The 18,479-nt window shown below is 39.6% G+C and overlaps 3 protein-coding genes across 8 annotated transcripts in view; 1 reads left to right on the top strand and 2 right to left on the bottom strand.

The window, feature by feature from the left end:
- fsip1 (fibrous sheath interacting protein 1) overlaps positions 1-1,061 on the bottom strand; it is a 28,659-nt gene extending 27,598 nt beyond the window's left edge. For 3 of the 4 annotated variants that reach the window (XM_027274667.1, XM_010750500.3, XM_027274668.1), the window contains exons 1-2: positions 771-1,058; positions 105-162 (exon numbers count right to left, since the gene is read on the bottom strand). In XM_027274667.1, the coding sequence (XP_027130468.1) occupies positions 105-162; positions 771-932 (220 nt within the window). In that variant the 5' untranslated portion in view covers positions 933-1,058. Of the gene's footprint in view, positions 1-104; positions 163-770 lie in introns of all 4 variants that reach the window. The other variant, XM_027274669.1, reaches the window with a different exon arrangement.
- A 74-nt stretch (positions 1,062-1,135) lies between these two features.
- Positions 1,136-8,405, top strand: LOC104934766 (sushi domain-containing protein 6). 3 transcript variants are annotated; one of them, XM_027274666.1, is made up of 11 exons: positions 1,137-1,327; positions 1,829-1,850; positions 1,943-2,085; positions 3,511-3,702; positions 3,825-4,016; positions 4,324-4,515; positions 5,172-5,363; positions 6,028-6,222; positions 6,307-6,439; positions 6,562-6,965; positions 7,053-8,405. In XM_027274666.1, exons 3-11 carry the CDS (start codon positions 1,968-1,970, stop codon positions 7,076-7,078), a joined length of 1,644 nt encoding a protein of 547 aa, XP_027130467.1. In that variant the 5' UTR covers positions 1,137-1,327; positions 1,829-1,850; positions 1,943-1,967; the 3' UTR covers positions 7,079-8,405. The 3 variants fall into 3 exon arrangements, with proteins under 3 accessions (XP_019128734.2, XP_027130467.1, XP_019128733.2); XM_019273188.2 differs by lacking the exon at positions 1,829-1,850; XM_019273189.2 differs by lacking the exons at positions 1,829-1,850; positions 5,172-5,363 and having other exon boundaries at positions 1,136-1,327.
- A 1,118-nt stretch (positions 8,406-9,523) lies between these two features.
- LOC104934767 (sodium/bile acid cotransporter) lies at positions 9,524-14,031 on the bottom strand. The gene is made up of 6 exons (XM_010750503.3): positions 13,823-14,031; positions 11,883-12,287; positions 11,539-11,743; positions 10,999-11,177; positions 9,706-9,905; positions 9,524-9,581 (listed from the first exon to the last, which is right to left on the bottom strand). Exons 2-6 carry the CDS (start codon positions 12,281-12,283, stop codon positions 9,532-9,534), a joined length of 1,035 nt encoding a protein of 344 aa, XP_010748805.2. The 5' UTR covers positions 12,284-12,287; positions 13,823-14,031; the 3' UTR covers positions 9,524-9,531.
- Positions 14,032-18,479: the final 4,448 nt, after the last annotated feature.

Below are 18,479 nucleotides of genomic sequence, written 5' to 3'. Positions count from 1 at the left end.
AAGAAGAACAAATATGACTGTATTACAGTGTGTGATGATTTAATTAAAACTAGACCACCCTAAAAGTGAGTGCAGTACTTTATTTTATTATACAGAATACTTACTTTTGTCCTGATCTCTGGTTGTGGAGTTGATTATGCTTTCTGTAGAGCTGCTCCGAGCCTACGGGGAATATCTTTATTATCATTAGTGTCAAGTTTCAGGTTTATTTATCAAATGCAGGTTAACACAGGGTCAAGAATACAACGAAATGTGTTGGACAAGAGGAACCGGTCAGCTCAGCATTAAAAGTGTGTAACAGATAGAAATAAGCTATAGAAGTAAAGTACAATACTATTTAAAAAATACATATTCTGAATTTTATATCAAAATATAAAGTATACAAAATATAAGAAAAATATAAATATGCATAACACACTAAAAAATAGAATATGTTTGAATCTTCTATACAATGTACAAGGTTGTGACAACTATATTCAAGTATTACTGTATTAGATATGAACATACTTTATAAACAGGATATATTACACTACTGGAATACTGACTGTAGAGTAAAGAGACAAATTTGCAGACAGAGTAAAGAGACAAATGTTTTACAATTACAATTACAGTGTCAGTAACAACTTTATTCTGTGTATTTCTTATTTATGAGCAATTCCTTATCCAGCTTGTGTATATGAGCTGCTGTGACAAGTGGATTCCACATTTATTTTAAATCAGTAACCATGAACATTGCACTGTCACAGTGTGAGTCTCCAGTTTTACTTTACCTGGATGTCAGCAGCATCGTTGCTCAGAACAACAAGGGAAAACTGAGTTGTAGGAGATATCCTGTCACTATGAGGCAACGACACGCTCGACACACGGCTACCTGTCTGCTCACTCGACGCAGGTCGTGAAATATCATCTAAACTCCCTCTGATAATTTCCATTGCGGGATTTTTTCTCTTTCTTTCTTCCAAGAAAACTAAATATTTTTGATATTAATCTTATTAAACAGCGGTTGGCCCAAGTAAAACCGCTTGTCAACAGAAACTTCCGCCTGTTTTCGGTTACTATGGACGCAAACAGTCCCGGATGTTGTAACTATGGACATATGCTTTTGTTACTATGGCTACCGGACGAAGTCGAGGCAGCCCCAGCTGATGCTTCAATCGATGCGGCTAGCTAGTCGTTTAGCCGCAGTAGCACCCCGTCGGCTCGTTAAACCGTGTCCTTGTCGTGTCCGCGATAACGTTAGATGTCTTCGGCGTAGCTCAGCTGTCGGCGATAGATGTCTACAGCGTGAGGAAGCGAGGGGTGGAGGTTTCGAGGCCGTGTCTTTGTGGTAGGCAAACGATTAAGCAGCAAGCCTTTGTAATGTCTAGCTAGCGTAAGCAAGCTAAGAAAAAAAAAAGAAGCTAATATTGATTATCGGGTAAATTAGCTGATAGCCGAACAATGAAAGCCAGCTATGGTTTGCTCTGTTGGGCTTTAATTCTCTGTAGGAGATAGCACAGTGGCTAGCTAGTTAGCAACATCATATCTTTTGTTTTGGCCTTGTTCTCTGTGACGTTATCGAAGCTAGCTATCATAGCTAATAAAAAAAAAGCACCGAAGATGGGTGTGTATGCGCTTGGACGGAACCGAGTTATGTTTATATCACATATTACATGTATGTATGTGTAATTAGCTAAAGTCATTGCTTCGTCAAAAAGGAGGAGTATGATATACGCTAGCCTGCTACATGCTCACACCATTATTACTCGTGTTTTTCTCTCTCTGTGTCCTGTCTTGTCTTTGTACCACTCTCCCGTAATCACACCCATTTCGCTGGCATCTCTCCAAGCTCTGCAGACTACCTGCACCAGGCAGGTGTCAGCATATGGTCAAAGCTATGGGGGATTGTTTTTTTGTGTGATATATTTAAACCTTTTTTGTTGTAATTTTCTGATCATACCAGGTTGAGTTGACTCTGCAGGGGGAAGATGTGCAATGGAATGATAGAGTCAATATCAAAAGCCCCCCGGGCCCACACCTCAGCCACTAAACGGTCCCTTGTGTTGCTGCTCGTACTTACTGTAGTGTCTACTGGGCGAGGCTCAGGTAAGAGGCATGCATTTATGTTTGCACACTCATACAATACGGAGCTGTGTTTATGTCTGTATTGTTTTCTCTGTTGAAGATATCAAATTAGTTTTGTCATTAAAAACAGACCAAATCTGCCTTTTTCAACGTATATCACAACGGATGGATCATTAGTTATAGCACAGCCCCATAAATACCTGATATGATAATGCTGCCTCAGTGTCATTTGTGTGTTGTTGTTGTTGTTTTTTTTAGTATAGCTTACTAATGAGCTATATAATTTAACAAAATAATGAACTATTCGTGAAAGCAAGAGCTCAGCTCTTCCAGATTTAAGCAAGCCATAGATATATTTGTCTACATTTGTCTACACAAACCACAGATTACTATTCCAATAGGAAAGGAAGCAGTAAGGATGCGCATGGGTTGATATTGACCTCATTAAGCAGATCAGATATCCGCCATAACACGGCCAATCCACACTGAATGGAGTATGTCGGTTGCTCTTTGGACCAGTTAATGTTTTGCTCCATGTCAGTGTGTAAAGAAAATAAATAAATAAAAACGAACGCTGTAAAATTTCTCATTCTCTCTTGAAGATTCAAAGTACTGATTGTGGTGACTCATATTTTACTGCTCTATCACCGAATTTTCCACTCCCACATGCTACTGCATAATAGGAAGACTGCGACGACATTTTCTTTTTTCTAGGCACATGAATTCTCTCCTGAATAACATGTTTTAAAATGTATTTGATTCGTGGTTATTACTACTGAACTTTGGTTAAGGTAAATGAACGTGCGTAAAAATTGTGGATATGAAACAAGATGTTACAAATGAGCAGAAATTTCTACCTTTAATGCAGATTACATTATATTCAAATAATTTCCTCTGTTACATTTAATTTTCCCTTGTTTTATATGTTTAAACACACGTAGGAGCCAAAGTGTGTGTGTGTGTGTGTGTGTGTGTGTGTGTGTGTGTGTGTGTGTGTGTGTAGTTTGCGTTATTTATTTTGTTTCTGGGTCACCTTTAATTCCGGTAACTGGCACAGGGGCTGTGGTCGTGGTTACACCTCGTTTTTACCTGTGCACTTTTTTAGACAAAGAGGGTGAAAGGCTCCAGTATTTTCTATTGACCGTCTCACTTATTATCATGTTTCACTACTTATTATCATCTCAGCACTTATCTCGTTTCATATTATATCATATGGTATCGTTTTGTCTAAAAAACAAAAAACAGCTCTGTCTGTCTGCCCCTTGTATGTCGCAATATGGCAAAGCCTTTCTAGTACAGATGGTTACCATATGTCACTCTGTGTGTTTGGTACTGGTGGCTTCACTGGGTAAACAAACAAGCTCAAGTATTTTTTAGTTTCATTTCACTGAAAACCTGAGCAGTTTAACAGAAATCCTTCGTCTTTCTTTGGAATTTTCTTCCCAGGATGTGTGAGGCCATACATGGTCCAGAACAGCTGGGTAAACCTCACAGAAACCAACAGGGGCTCCTTCCCCGTGGGCACAGTACTGCAGTACAGCTGTGACCCTGGTTACCTGCCAGACGGACCCAGCATCCTCACCTGCACCACACTGGGGCGCTGGTCCTCTGAACCTCCTCACTGCATACGCAGTGGTGGTAAGATATTCTCTCCACCACTGTCTTTTCTGATCTGTCTTTTTAAATCAGCTTGCTGTTGTATGAATTAACGTTTTAGATTTTACATGTTGTCTTTTTTTTCTCCCTCTTTTGTCCATCAGCATGTCTACCCCTCTCCAAACCCGAGAATGGGGGCTACACCTGCCACCCGTCCGCCTGTCGAATGTTTGCCCATGGCACTGTGATCGAGTTCTTCTGTGATGACGGCTTCGTCCTCAGTGGAGACTATAACTACCTGACCTGTCAGGACGGACAGTGGGATGGTCCCATGCAGATCAGTTGTGTGAGCCAAGGTTCGTCAGTCCTCAAACTCACATCTATCAAAAGTGTTGTCTGTCAGCAAAACAATGCCCAAACAATTAGATTTTGTGTATAAGTCCGTCATCAATGAGGTAGTCTTAATACTATCACTATACTAGAGTCTCAGCTGTCACAGTTTATGACCCTTCAGCTATTTTAATTGTTATTAAATGTTTTATATTTTTAACTTGCTCATTTTTGTAAAATATGCTACATCAACAAAATCTACGTATATATTTATTATCAAAGACACAAGTACAGATATTAACTGTATTTTTGAATGTTGTCCCATTTTTTAAGGTTGTAACAGACCCTCTACAGTGCAGCATGGTTCAACTAATCTGACAGACACCAACAGGAGCTTGTTCCCTGTTGGCACAGTACTGCAATACAGCTGTGATCCTGGTTATCTGCCAGCTGGACCCAGCACCCTCACCTGCACCACACTGGGACGCTGGTCCTCTGAACCTCCTCGCTGTATACGCAGTGATGGTAAAGACTCCTCATTGTAGTACTGTCTGCAATTCTAAACCCTGTTTACACCTCAAATCAACGTGTACTGTAACCTGAACCAATAGAGAGTATCTGCTTTATGGTTAGAGATTGACTGTTTATGTCAGTGTGGTCAGAGCACACATTTGGGCTCTGATCATAAAATCCAACAGAGGCACATTTGTATATTATGACCAGCGTACTGCAGATTGTAGCATACTCAGAATTTCCATGGAAGGATGCAGTTTTTATTGCAGACAGATGCACCCAGATGAGACATAGCGAAACCTTAGTGACACAATATACAGCACTGGAGTTGATCTCCATATCAACCAAAAACCTGGGGACTACACCTGCCACCCATGCAGAAGACTTTGTCATGGCACTGTCGTTTAATATTTCTGTCATGAGGGTTATATTCTGATGAGGGGGGCTATAAATTATATAGGTTATATCAACGTACCGATGAGTGTAGGAAATGGGACAACTGAAAGCCAATCACTTGCCTCATGAAGGGAGCTAAAGGTAGATTAGCAGACACATTTGAATTATTAGATTAAAAAAAAGAGTGAGACTTTTTGCTTATTTTAACTCCATTTAATTTTAACTCAATTCCTGTTACAACTATTAACTGTATTTTTGACCTTTTTTTTAAGGTTGCGTAAGACCCTCTACAGTGCAGCATGGTTCAACTAACCTGACAGAAACCAACAGGAGCTCGTTCCCTGTGGGGACAGTACTGGAGTACAGCTGTGATCCCGGTTACCTGCCAGACGGACCCAGCATCCTCACCTGCTCCACCCTCGGACACTGGTCCTCTGAACCTCCTCGCTGTATACGCAGTGATGGTAAAGACTCCTCACTGCACTGTCAGCGTTTGTTTTTTTTGTTTGTTTTGTTTTTTTACTGTAGGCAACAAAACAACGTGTACTGTAGCCTGAATTAATAGTTAAGGATGTACTGGGCCAAACTCCACAGGAGGTCAAGTTTTTGTTACAGATACACAAAGAAAAAGTGAGATACAGTAGAAAAGTTAATGCATCTTCCAACAACAAGGCACCTAAAGATAAAACATGTTTTCTAAATCCTGCTGAGACACGCAGACTTTGAGTTCTTAATGTATTTGTAAGATGGAGGCTGATTTTAGAATTGTCTTAATCTAGTGGTTATCAAAATTTAGGCCATGGCTTCACCAAGATTTCTGGTTTCTTTTAAAATCCTCAAAACGATTGAATGTTTGGTAGTTTTGAGCAGGGCCAAAGATGTTTAAGAGATTTATGCAGAAAACAAAAGCCAAAATGAAATATACATTTATAACAGACACATGAGGGTTAAAGATTGAAGCTGAGCTCTGACTGTTGATCATTCATTTTTGGCTTCAAAACAACATTTAGTCACATCCAGTTTAATGTGCTTGCTCAGTGCTTGTTTGGGACTGTGCTGCTTTCCACAACGTGAGCTGACGAGTCTAGCACAGATAGCTTACATCATTGTACTCCTTTCCATTGACAGTATGCCAGCCTCCATATGAGCCAGAGAACGGGGGCTACAGCTGCCACCCCTCCACATGTGGAAGACTCTCTCATGGCACTGTGATTGAATATTTCTGTGATGAAGGCTATATTCTGAAGGGAGACTACAAATACCTTACCTGTCAGTATGGGGAATGGGACAGCCAAGTGAAGCTCAGCTGCCTTATGGAGCAAGGTAAGAAATATTAGGTGATACATTTAAGTAAATAATTGCAATCAGTTCTGTATACATAATTGTTGCTGTTTACCTGTCTCAAAGACAGCAATCCAACTCTACCATTGGGGATGCCCGCCTTGTCTATAGTGGCATCCACAGCTAGCTCTGTGACCCTAATCCTGCTCTTAGTGGTGCTGTTTGTACTCCTGCAGCCAAAACTTAAGTCCCTCCATCGGTGAGTACACCCTTAAAATGTTGCTTATACCCGAACCAGAGGCTGTGGTGTGCACTTATCACTAAGCAAACTAGTCATAGAAGTAGATACATTTTCATTTTCCTCTTGTTCTCCACACTTAGACGTGATCAGGGTGTCTCCGGCCAGCCCGTGTCAATCATGGTTGAAGGTGTCCAGGTGACTCTGCCCTCATATGAGGAGGCTGTGAGTGGTAGCGGCGCTTCAGCCTCAGCCTCAGCCGAGTCCCGGGTCCAGATAGTGCTGTCTGAGGGTCAGCATACCACAATGCCAGAGGCTGCCCCCTCTAGGCCTTCTTCCCTGAAACAGCAGCAGCAGTCAGAGATGGCGGTGGTCCACCCTGTACCACCGTCCTCATCCTCCTCCTCGCACTCACCCTCGCCCTCATCCTCTACCTGGGTTCTGGAGCATGCGGGCGCCGCAGCTCCTTCATCCTCACAAAGAAGGCCGTCTGCAGGCAGCGACCAACACAGTCTGTCTCTGGACTCTGAGATGGACTACTCCGATGGTGAGGCCCTCTTTAGACACACTTTTTTAAAAACGTATTTAAGATCCTAACTTTGTACTAACGGCAACATCTGTCTGCTTTTTACAGATATGCCATTGCTGAAGGAAGCCTGAAAAATGCTGCAGCCTTAACCGAGACAACCAGCCTTGCTACTGACCTGTACTGGTGAGCGGGATGCCTCTTGAGAGTTCGTCAACACAGCTGTCAACACAGACAGGCCCAACTAAAGAGGCTCTGAGCAAAGCTGCGGGTCACCCAGAATAGTTCCTCTGATCATCCCAAAGGAGAACAGAGAAGGGATGCACGTGTACATACATGCTTACATTTTTTTATAGGAATTCCTCGACTATGTATGTATGTCTAATGTCTGAAGCTCGGTTTGAAAATGGGGAACGAAGACAGAAAGGAACATGCAACCCTGAAGCAGTGTTTCTTAAAGGCTGTTAAAAAAATTATGGACGGATTTCAGTCGAAGCTGCAGACTCACTTTGGGAGCTACTAATCTCATCAGTGTCTTGTTTACTGTTTACTTTCTTTAACCACATATCACCCCCATTTTAAGACACACTGGCAAAGATGCATGAAGACCAGATAATCTAGATTGTTGTCCATGTCATGCACACTTCCATTCAAAGATTTTTGTGATTCCTGATTCATTATTTAAGATGTTATCAATCACGACTCACTTCATTCCATGTCTCACTGTACATTTTAAGGCTGCCTGTCACCTAAGAGTTCACTCCACGGCGATTTTCATTGAATGAGTGCCAACATTTAAAGAGACTTCTTGTTTCAGGCCTGCATTCATCACATTTCATCCTTGCAATGACTTCAGATGTATTCTCTTCACACCGTTGCCCCCCCAATGGCCTTAGCTTTCCACTTCTATGCACAGGTATCTCTATGTAAAATAAGGAGTTTTAAAAATGAATGTCAGTTAAATGCCTCCGATGCTTAGTGATATTATGTGTGGCTTTTTCAGACACATCACTTGTACACAGGAAAATATTATTCTCTTAATTTATGCAGACTGCTTGAAAAAAATCCTGTTTTAAGTTCAGGAAACTAAAATATGTATTTAATTTATTTGTGTCCAGAATGCTGTTGATCAGCCATAGCTTCTTTTGATGCTTCCACAGCTTTCAGAAAACGTTAAAACAAAAAGTTTACTTTGCCGCTTCACTTTGAATTCTACTGCAGGCACGTTATATGTGACACTGTAAACGTGGTTGGGAAGATCCAACACAAAAATGAGTAAGTGTACAGATTAGTGTAATGTCAGTGTTTACTTTGTTTGACTGTCCATTTGATTTACTTTTGGACTGAGGAATGGATTTTTTTTTTTTTGTGAAGATGGTATTTTAATATATGTAAAAAGTTTAAGTTAAGTTTACTCTGTATATACCATATGATCATTTTGATTAAATATTATTTGAGGTGGTCAAATTGGCAGTGTCCTTTTTCATTAGACCGCTTTGAAACACATGATGTTGACCTTTCTCTTAGATCTGATATGTTTGAAATAAAGGTGCAGTCTGTAGGATTTAGTGAAGAAGAAACTACAGTGAACATGAAACACACACTCTATCTAGAGCCAGTGTTTAGTTTGTCTGTTCTGGACTACTGTAGGAACATGGTGGTCTTCACAGAAGAGGCCCTTCGGCATCTATAAATATAAAAGACATCTCATTCTAAGAGAACAAAAACAATTTTTATTTTCAGATGATTATACACTAAAGTAAATAGTTAATACACATTATATTCTTTTAATAAAGCTCTCTAAATCTTACACACTGGACCCTCACAATTCTCCAGTGTAAAAGAGAAAACAATACTGGGTGGTATTTAGCTCAGTTGGTAGAGTCGAATCCGACCTGCGGCTCCTTCCCGCATGTCCTTCCCCATCTCTCTCTCCCTGCATTCCTGTCACTCTTCAGCTGTCTCTATCAAAATAAAAGCTTGAAAAGGCCAAAAAAATTATCTTTAAAAAACAAAAAGAGAGAAAACAATAAAAATCTGTTATTGTGGTTTAATAAACATTAATTTATACTATATTTATTATATTTATTAAATGTATGTATCGTTATTTTTATGTAATATTTATTAAAAGGTGCTAAAGTGGCTCCAGTCATAAAAATACTAAATTTACACCAGATATCTTGAATATAAAAATATAAATACACAAAGGAATTATTTATAATCATTGGATACCTACTTCTTCATTACCCGTACCTAACATTGTATACATTTGATTAAGTAAACATTAATTAAAATATAATGTGTTGCACATGCTGCGGCTGTCTCTATGTTCCCTGCAATGAGCTGGCAACTTGTCCAGGATGTACCCCGCCTCTCGCCCAAAGTCAGCTGGGATAGGCTCCAGCCCCACCGTGATCCTGATGAGGACATGGATGAATGGATGGATATTCTCTATGAAGTCAGTATCACAGGCCTGAGTGAAGAATGCAGCTTATATTGAAGGTCCTGGATGTCTGCATCCTCTGTAGGTCAGGTTCAGTTCTCCTTTATTTCCCTCTCCGGCACTGGTTGGTCATCTGTGATGCTGTCATGGCTGTTTCAGCTCCACTTGTTTAATGTCAACACTGTTGTATGCATCTGTGTAAGAGAAGGGTGATATTTATTTGATCTGAATTCAAAAGACTACAGATGTGCATGTGTTCATCTGACCCCTCCTCCCAGCCTTACTTTATGAGAACACACAGGCAGCTGTGACATTTACCTTCAGCTGGTCGCTTGAATGTTTGGTAACATCTGAAGCACCCGGCCAGGATAAGGGCCTCAGTACACTGGAAAGTTATGTATATCAGAGGGAAGAGGAACATGGGTCCAATGATCTCCGGGGAAAAGGCCACCTTTAGGATGACAGCGCACAGCTGGATGTTTTGACACCCTGTTTCCATGGCGACAGTCCTGCTGCATCTAAAAAGAGGTGAGTCACTGCATTAGTTTTGATATTAAAGTATTTAAATGTGGGTATTCACGTTTCATCAAAGGTACAGGTTGAAAGTTTTGTTTATTCGTCTGACTCTTTTCTCCACCCATTTTTGCTGCTTTATGACATACTAATTGACATCTCATATAATGTATATACATATTACTAAACAGAGAATTAATTCAAAATCTGTGTTGAAATATTACCTTTAAGGAAAAGTAGCAGTACTTTGTATGTAATACCTAATGCGCTGTAAGTATGATGCAAAATATGAGATCCATTAGCTGTAAATAACTTGTTTGATTTTGTTTCTTCATGAGGTTTCTCTGTCTCTAGTTCATGTGAGGAGTTTTGTTCATAATTTTCAATTTAAGGGTCAACTATTCATTACAGGAAGACTTTTGAAAGATAACCAAACATCCCCTGGGTCACAGCAGGATCTGTGCGCGTGATAGTTGGTCAGACACTGAATCACCTTGTGTGTGTTTGAGAGTGAGAATCTCTGACCTTTCAGCTGAGATAGTTATAACTTGGTATTCCCTGAGTGGTATTCTTTGTAATGATGTTCTCACATGTTACAGTTGAATGCTCATATTGTCTATTAACCTCATTTTAGTCTTACGCCGTTGGATAAACCAAAGATAAAGACAGTACTGGAGTAACTTTGTTCATTTTTTTTCATCTCTCATTGGAATTTCCACCACATACAGTAACTATAAGCTGTGAGATAAAGTAGTAGTGGAGTAAAGAGCAAAGTATTTCCATGAAGCCATGATGGCATGTAGTGGAATAGAATGACATGGCGATACTCAAGTAAACACATCTGGTTCCAAAACTAGGGATTGTGTAACCCCAGGAGGTCCTAAGATTAAACTGGTCACAAGGATTAAATCAACAAGGAAGAAAAGACACTTTCACAAAATGATGTTTTTAAAAAAAAATACTACACCTCCACTAGGGTCTCTGTACAGTTGTTTCTTTCTCTTTGTGATGTTCAATTGGCACAATATACTATGAGAAATAGTATGTTACAAGCTATAGATTGACTCGTTGACCAACTCAAAGTGTGTATTCACTTACTGTGGACTGAGTCCGCATATAATAGATATGACATATCCCAGCATGAAGCCACTCAGTGGCATTAGTGCAGCTACTGACAGCATATCAGGTGTGAGGATCATCCATATCATGTTTTTGACGGCGATGCCAGACAGGATGGCCACTATGATGGCGGACATGATCAGGATGCTGACACCAGTCTGCGGATAAATAGATAATGAAAACATGTTGCGTGAGTCTACTGATTTATCTTATGAATGTTACTTGAATCTCAGCATCAATGAATGACTGTATTTCTCTGTTTCCAAATGTGGCAAACATGACCTGGAAGCATCACTTTCTGTTGACTCACGTTCCTGTTTCAAATTAATGATGATCATTTAGCTGCGTCAGTTTCAGGGTTCTTCTATTGTGCATGCTGGCTCACTGTCACACTATCATGGCTTACTGGTACACTTAAATTGAATGGAGCCACCATTAGTGTTAGCAATAACCCCTGTGCTTTTCCTACTATGCTGCGTCCAGATAATGTTTGTGTGAGGCACGTTTCAAGAGTCTCACTTTTTTCACGACTGGTGTATAGTTTGGTTTGTAGTGATTAATGCCAATACCAATGGCACAAGGCACCAAAGTGAGAACGAGAGCGGTGATGATGCTGCTGTATGGTACAGCATTTTGCAGACCGGTGAAGCCTTGACAGAAGAGATAGAGCAGCAAAGGCATCAGACCCAGGGCCATGAAACTGGAGCAAGTAGTCATTACGATGCTGTGTGGGTATCAGAACAAGAAGCATTATTAGACGGACATACCTGTAATGAGAATGTCTCAAACGTTACATGTGAAACAAGGCTCTTGTTTTGTAGGAAGATTTAACAGGAATCAATACATCAGTATGAGAGGCTTACCTGAGGTTCATGTCACCCTTAATGGCCAGGGAAAAAATGTTTGATAAGCTTCCTCCGGGGCAGCAGCCACAGATGAGCACAGTCACAGCTTTAATGGGATCCATCTGTAGGATTTTGCCTAGACAGAAAGCAGTCAAGGGCATGATGCCGAACTGGGCCAACAGCGCAATGGCAATTCCTTTTGGCTTTAAAAGATGGTTTTTAATTTTGGAAATCTCCATTGTACAGCCAAGGGATATCATGGTGATAAGGAGGATGATGATGACGAAGATATCTAAGACTTTGTTTAGGGCGAGGGGGATGGACAGGATACTCGTACTTCCATTGCCTTCAGAGACATTTCCATTGTAGATGTTAGCTAGTCCCTCGTTGACTTCTGTCAGATTCATTGTGGCTTTCATTCAACTGTCAAAGCAAATCAAAAACATTAACAGTAAATAATTTACAGACTGGGGTTCTTCATTAAATGTTCATACACACACATATAATAATGCATTTTCACTTCATTTCCTCTTTAAAGTTAGTTTGCCTCTGTATTAGGTTGGGTAGTTTGAGAACTTTTTCCATTTGATTTTATCATATTTTGTTCTTATTCGTATAGTTCACTCGAACTTGTTAACCTACTCAGCACTCAGAATGGGGAACTTCTCATGCTCTACAATCCTAAACAGTGCCAGTAGTACCAGACTATTTACACCGTAGATGTTCGCATCAATGTCGCCTTCTACAGGCAAAGAAAGTAACAACTACTTCACTTTCAATAACGGCGCCCCCTGCAAGCAATGATTGTCAAAGCTGAAATAAAAGGTTTCATAAAATGTAACATTAGAGTTCATCAAGTAGACATTTAAAAATAAAGTTTACTGTCAATAAATCCCATGAAAAGACCATAAAGGTCAATGCATTAAACAGGAACCTTTTCACTTCCCTGGCCTGTCTGTGGCAAGAAGCCCTGAGCCAATTCATGTTCCTACCACTGTCAAAATGTTATATATATATAAAAAAAGAGGTCACAAATTCTTTTTAAAAAAAAGGTTATATCATTTTCCAAAACACCTGAACCCTACAACATAAGTAAATGGTGCATTTGTTGGAGATTATTTTCAGGGGCAGATTGAGTGGGCTAAAAAGTATGTGATGTGAGACTGCCTTAAAGATGCAGTTGTAAATATTTAAACATGTAAATATGTAAATAATAAATGTGTAACATAAATATGTAAATAGTTAACTGTAACAATTGTAAATGCATTTTTAGTAAATTAAAATTATATTAACTTCTGAGCCTTACAACAGTCAAATATGAATTAAGTTCACTTCTAAACCTTACAAGTATTTATACAGGACAATATGTGTGCGATTAACTCAAAATAAACTACATCGCAGATGTCCGTAGAAATGATGTGTTTTCAATTATGATTTTTAGTGTTTCCTTTAAAAACAACCAAAAATGTATACCAATGCAATTTACAGAAAGATGTTCACAAAACAACCAAGTAAACAAACAACAACAACAAACATTTGTAAAATTAATTGATTAAAATAAATAATACTGAGCTTTTTGCCCACATATTGTCTCATTTTCTTTTAGGCAGTCCATGTACAGGGGTAAGAACAACCTCTACACCACGACTACCGCTGATCTTTTTGCCAAGTGCCTGGTGAGTGAAATATCTGTTTGTTGCTTGGTATTTGCCGTTACTATCAGAATCCACTCAACAAAACAAAGAGAAAGACACGGTGACTTGCACTTCTTCCCAATTATTGTCTTTTTATCCTAATAAAGCATGTGTCTTCACAATATTTTTACAATATTTATGTGTGTGTGTGGGGATTTTCATGGAAATTGCTAATAATAATGTAAGATTTAAATAGTGCCAGTCTTACCCTTTACAGAACAAATATATTGTAATGATAAGCAAACTAATCAAGCCATTTCTTACCTTAACTTCATGCCGACTTCTGCTGCTTCACTCGGCTTGCTCACACACTGCTGCTCTGTTTAGCACATTCTTTTGTAACCCCTTTTCCCTGCTGTTTGAAACCCCATGCCCTCCCCTTTATGTCACATGGGATCAGGACAATAGGTGAAAACACACCAACTCCAGAACCAAACTATAAAAAAAAGAAAAGAAAAACTATTTCTGTGGAACTGTTTTCATGTGTGACACAAATGTCTAGTGAGCTTTCACTTTCACCAATTAGCTGGAAGTTAAATCCACGTCAGAAAGTTTCCCATAAGTGGGCTCGATAATCGGGAAAGAATGTTATCGCAGCTGTACCACTTTGTTCATTCGGCCTCATTTGAATGTGTAAACAAGCCTTCAGTTAAAATTACACAACCGGGCAGAGGAGGCAGTTTGCCTTGCCAGAGTTATCTATCTTTTCAAAAGGGGGCCTTCTTTTATTGTGAGCCGGGGGGCTCTGTACACCAAGACCTTTTATTTACAACTCACACAGCAGATCAGATATGTTAGGCATGGCTCAAATGTTTTTGCACTAATCTTTAAGGCATGGTTGAGATTAAAAGTCTCAGTGCACCTCACGTGCCGCACTGACAATCTGGAATCTCTTACAGGAAAACCCAACTGGGGGTTAAGGAACCATTTCCAAACAGCCATAAAAGTCAAACAACAAACAGAAAATAAGCAGTAAAGATGGACCAGGCAATGATGTGATGGTTAAACATTGGCAGTGATGTTTTAGATTGTAATAAATTAGAACCTGTTATAACTTTGTATTTGCAAGACACTGAATAGGTTTATTGTTGACTTTAAATTGCCCGTAGGTGTGAATGTGAGTTTGAATGGTTGTGCCTCGTGATGAGCAGGTGATTTATCCAGACTCTTTGCCCTAAGTCAGCTGATATAGACTCCAGCCTCACCATGACCCTGATGAGAATAAGCGGTTATTGATAATGGACGGATTAAATATCGGCTAAAATATCATCTAAAACTGAGCTGAATTGTAAACTGTAAATAAGAGAAGAGGAGAAAAAATGGGGCTGAAGACAGTTGTAGACAAAAATAGATGCAGCAGAAGATAATCCAAAACAAATTATAATGGACCTTTTTTATAGTTGTTGTTTCCACTGGGCTCTGTTCCATCCAGGAAACAGGTCACACATCTGGGTGCTGCTGTTGTTCATGTTGGCTCATTTAACTTTGGGAATGAGATTTCAGATTGTAATGTAGATTATAACCTTTGAAAAACAGTGGAAAAACACTGGTGTGGAAAAGATTGGTTGCAATATGAATGAATAAGAAGACAGTCAATGGTCAATAAAAGCTCTTTAAAAACAAAATGTTCCATCCATTCATTATTTGTAACCACTTATCCTCATCAAGGTCGTGGGAGGGCTGGAACCTATCCCAGGTAATTTAGGGGCGGGGGTACACCCTGGATAAATCAAGTGAAATACAGATGTATCTATTGATGAAGAGATTTCCATTTCATAAATATCACCATCTAAAACTGAGCTGAACTGGAAACTGGAAATAAGAGGTGAAAATATGGTGAAGACTGAAGGCTGAAGACAATTGTACAGGGAGATGCAGCAGAAGATAATCCAAGCAAATTACAAGAGCAGCCATTTTGACATGAAATAATAGGTAAACACAGGTGTTCTGTTCCATTCAGGTCAAACAGAGGTGCCTCAACTCTGATTGGTTCTTCCCAACCTTTGTTCACTTCTCATTTACCTGATTAAGTTCACCTGTTCACTTGACCCTGCACACCATTTGACTGACTCTTTTCCTTCTCTTTAGTTTTATTCCGTGGATGACTAATTAAGGTACAATATGTACCCTAATAACACTTTTAAAAATGAAAAATAACAATAAAAGTTACACAAAAATACACTGGTTCCTAACAATGTATATATATAATATATATAAATATAATATATATATAGATATAGAATAATATATATATCTATATATATGAATCTATATAAAAATCTGAAAAACCCAGTTCTCCTTTCTTTCACATGGAGTCAGAGATAGTCAGAGACAAAGAATAAATTGTATGGAACTTGTATACGTAAGACTGTGAATTACGAGTAATGCAAAGTATGTTAACATTTATGTTTAAAACATATCACTCTTGCTCTTGTCTTTAACAAAATCATTCAGAAAATAATATTTTGTGTCACGGCTACAGATATATATAACACCAGCATTTATGTCCTTAGAGGTTCAAATGCTTCGTTATGTCACCCAAAAAAGCCAAATCTTCCAGCCATACAGAATCAGAATCAGAAATACTTTAATAATCCCAGGGGGAAATGATTTTTTGTTACTATACTCCAGTATACAAACAAACAAAAACAACATATGTAAACACGTAACCATCTATTAAGAACAGTATATATATATATATTAAAAGGTCCAATGGTGCTGCAGGCAGATGTTGGTTTGCATGCAGAGGGAGGGATGGACAGGACAACGATGCTCACATGCGGGATAGTATCGACGGAGTCCAACCGCTAGCAGGTCAACAGGTCAACATCCGGGATACAGAGCTGTTCCTTGGTTGTGATGTGACAGGTTCAATCCCGGTCGACAGTGTGAAGCCATCAATGTAGATGTTCTGATCTGTAGCATAGACATATATACATAGACGCCGCATTGAGCGGGTTGGTCGTTGGTCGCGATACGTCAACAGGTCCGCCATATTGGATGTGGCAGATCTGCCTGCAAACTAATACAAGGAAATGGACTGAACTTCATAAAGCGCCTTTCTACAAAGTTCTTTAAGTTGATGTCTCTTATACACCCATTCACACACACACTAATATATCTGGGAAACAAACTTAATCTGTGTCTATAATAACCAGATCCTGAAATGTAGATGTGACATGAGGGTTTTCTGAATAAAGAGCACTAACGTGTACATTACACGTGAACATATATACATACATATAGTACACACACACACACACACTTGTAAATATATATATATATATACATATATAAGAAATTAATAAATTTATATTAATATATATTATATTATATTTATATTAATTATATTATATTATATTATATTTAATATTATATTATATTATATAACCGGTACACATAGCCACAGAGCGGCTTCTTCCGTTCATAGTCCCGCCACCGATGGCCCCCGGAAGGAGTCAAGCGTGGGAGGCCGTGGCTCGTCTCGAGCCGCCACCCCGATGTGCGGGCTGGCATCTCTGAAAAGTTTATAAATAGGAGCCAGTTCGCTGATATTTTGCCAGCCAGAGATTTTTGCTGCGCGCTGCGGACGCCGCGTTGGGAATGGCAATCAATCCACGCGGCGGGGACGCAAGTCGCTGGCTGTAACCTGCCATGTAGCGTCGGCAACACCCGGTTATGTGCCGACGCTCATCGCCGGGTACTGCCCGGTGCGGACGCCGCCGCATTTTTTTTTAATCTAAATGCTAAATATAAATCTAAATGTGCTGGCGTTCACCGTCTAGCAAACAAGAAGCTACCACCTGAGCTCAGGTAGGCCAACGGAAACACGTCTCCTTTGTTAGAAATGGAGGTGCTCTGTTATATACAAACGGCTCTGTGTTATGTGTTCACAGCTACAACCCGACAATAATGTTAAAGTGGATGGTTTTAAAAACCGAATATTACTTAGTATGTGAGTTTTATCGTAGAATGTACCTTAATATATCAAACGACATCCTGGAGCAATGTTGGCGAATATGCAGTATCATAATGAGAGCTCTTAGCCAAAAGGAACACAACTGAAATACTGAGTAAGGCAAGAAATGTAAAAGACAGAACAGTACACCAGTAACTACATCTGGGCTTTTGTCATTGAGCAGTTTTATAGCTCTTTAAATACAGCTGTCGATCCTCGTACTCAGGACACGATCAAATAAATATAAGAAGGGGGCCCCCACCCAAAAAAAATACCCTAGTTTTTAGCCAAAAAAAAAAGATTTAAAAAAGATACTAGGAATACTTTAACAGAAAGAAAATCAACAGTAGTATTTGGACATGTAGGCCGACCCTATCTTATAATAAAAATGTTATTTTGGATGTGTTTGGGGTTATGTGGGGGGGGGGAGGAAGTGGGAATGGGGTGATATTATGTGCTAAAGGGGCCATATTGGGTGAGCTGAAACTGAGTGTCACAAACAATGTTTATGCACACAAAGGAAGCACCAACTAAGAAACAGTGTACCTGTTCACCAATCACGATATACTTACAGGACATTGGTACTAATCATTGTTAGCACACATTGGTTTATTTGTGTAACGTTTAATAATTGTAAATGGCAGGCCAAACACTGTGGGCAACACACAAGCCCACTTTTTGGGGTAGGTTGCTGGGTGGCGGGAACAAGGTCGTTGGAGCGATTTATGCGCAGGAGGGCCGTGTGGTGCCAACCTCCCTACCGTGAAAGGGACGGGAGGGCAACAGTCTCCTTGCCACGTTACAGACCATCGTTTAGATTGAAGGTTGAGTTGCCTAGGCAAAGGATTTTAAGCGCGACACACTATTAAGTTTCTGGGTACTCTCCATCATTTTTGGTACCAGGGGCCTGTTTCCTGAGTTTATTATTTATTTGGAACATAATTCGGTGACGGCATGGTTGAA

Source organism: Larimichthys crocea, chromosome XXIV (genome assembly GCF_000972845.2).
Source record: "Larimichthys crocea isolate SSNF chromosome XXIV, L_crocea_2.0, whole genome shotgun sequence".
In the NCBI taxonomy this organism is placed as follows: Eukaryota; Metazoa; Chordata; class Actinopteri; family Sciaenidae; genus Larimichthys; species Larimichthys crocea.
This window is presented reverse-complemented; position numbering and strand designations above follow the sequence as displayed.

Bases quoted from the DNA above. Each gene is read 5' to 3' on its own strand.
- LOC104934766 (XM_019273188.2), top strand. From the start codon at position 1,968: ATGTGCAATGGAATGATAGAGTCAATATCAAAAGCCCCCCGGGCCCAC. The intron at 4,017-4,323 runs GTTCGTCAGTCC...CCATTTTTTAAG, and splicing joins GATCAGTTGTGTGAGCCAAG to GTTGTAACAGACCCTCTACA. The intron at 6,223-6,306 runs GTAAGAAATATT...CCTGTCTCAAAG, and splicing joins CAGCTGCCTTATGGAGCAAG to ACAGCAATCCAACTCTACCA.
- LOC104934767 (XM_010750503.3), bottom strand. From the start codon at position 12,283: ATGAAAGCCACAATGAATCTGACAGAAGTCAACGAGGGACTAGCTAAC. The intron at 11,178-11,538 runs GTGAGACTCTTG...ATTTATCCGCAG, and splicing joins ATACACCAGTCGTGAAAAAA to ACTGGTGTCAGCATCCTGAT. The intron at 9,906-10,998 runs GTAAGTGAATAC...ACCTCTTTTTAG, and splicing joins ATATGCGGACTCAGTCCACA to ATGCAGCAGGACTGTCGCCA.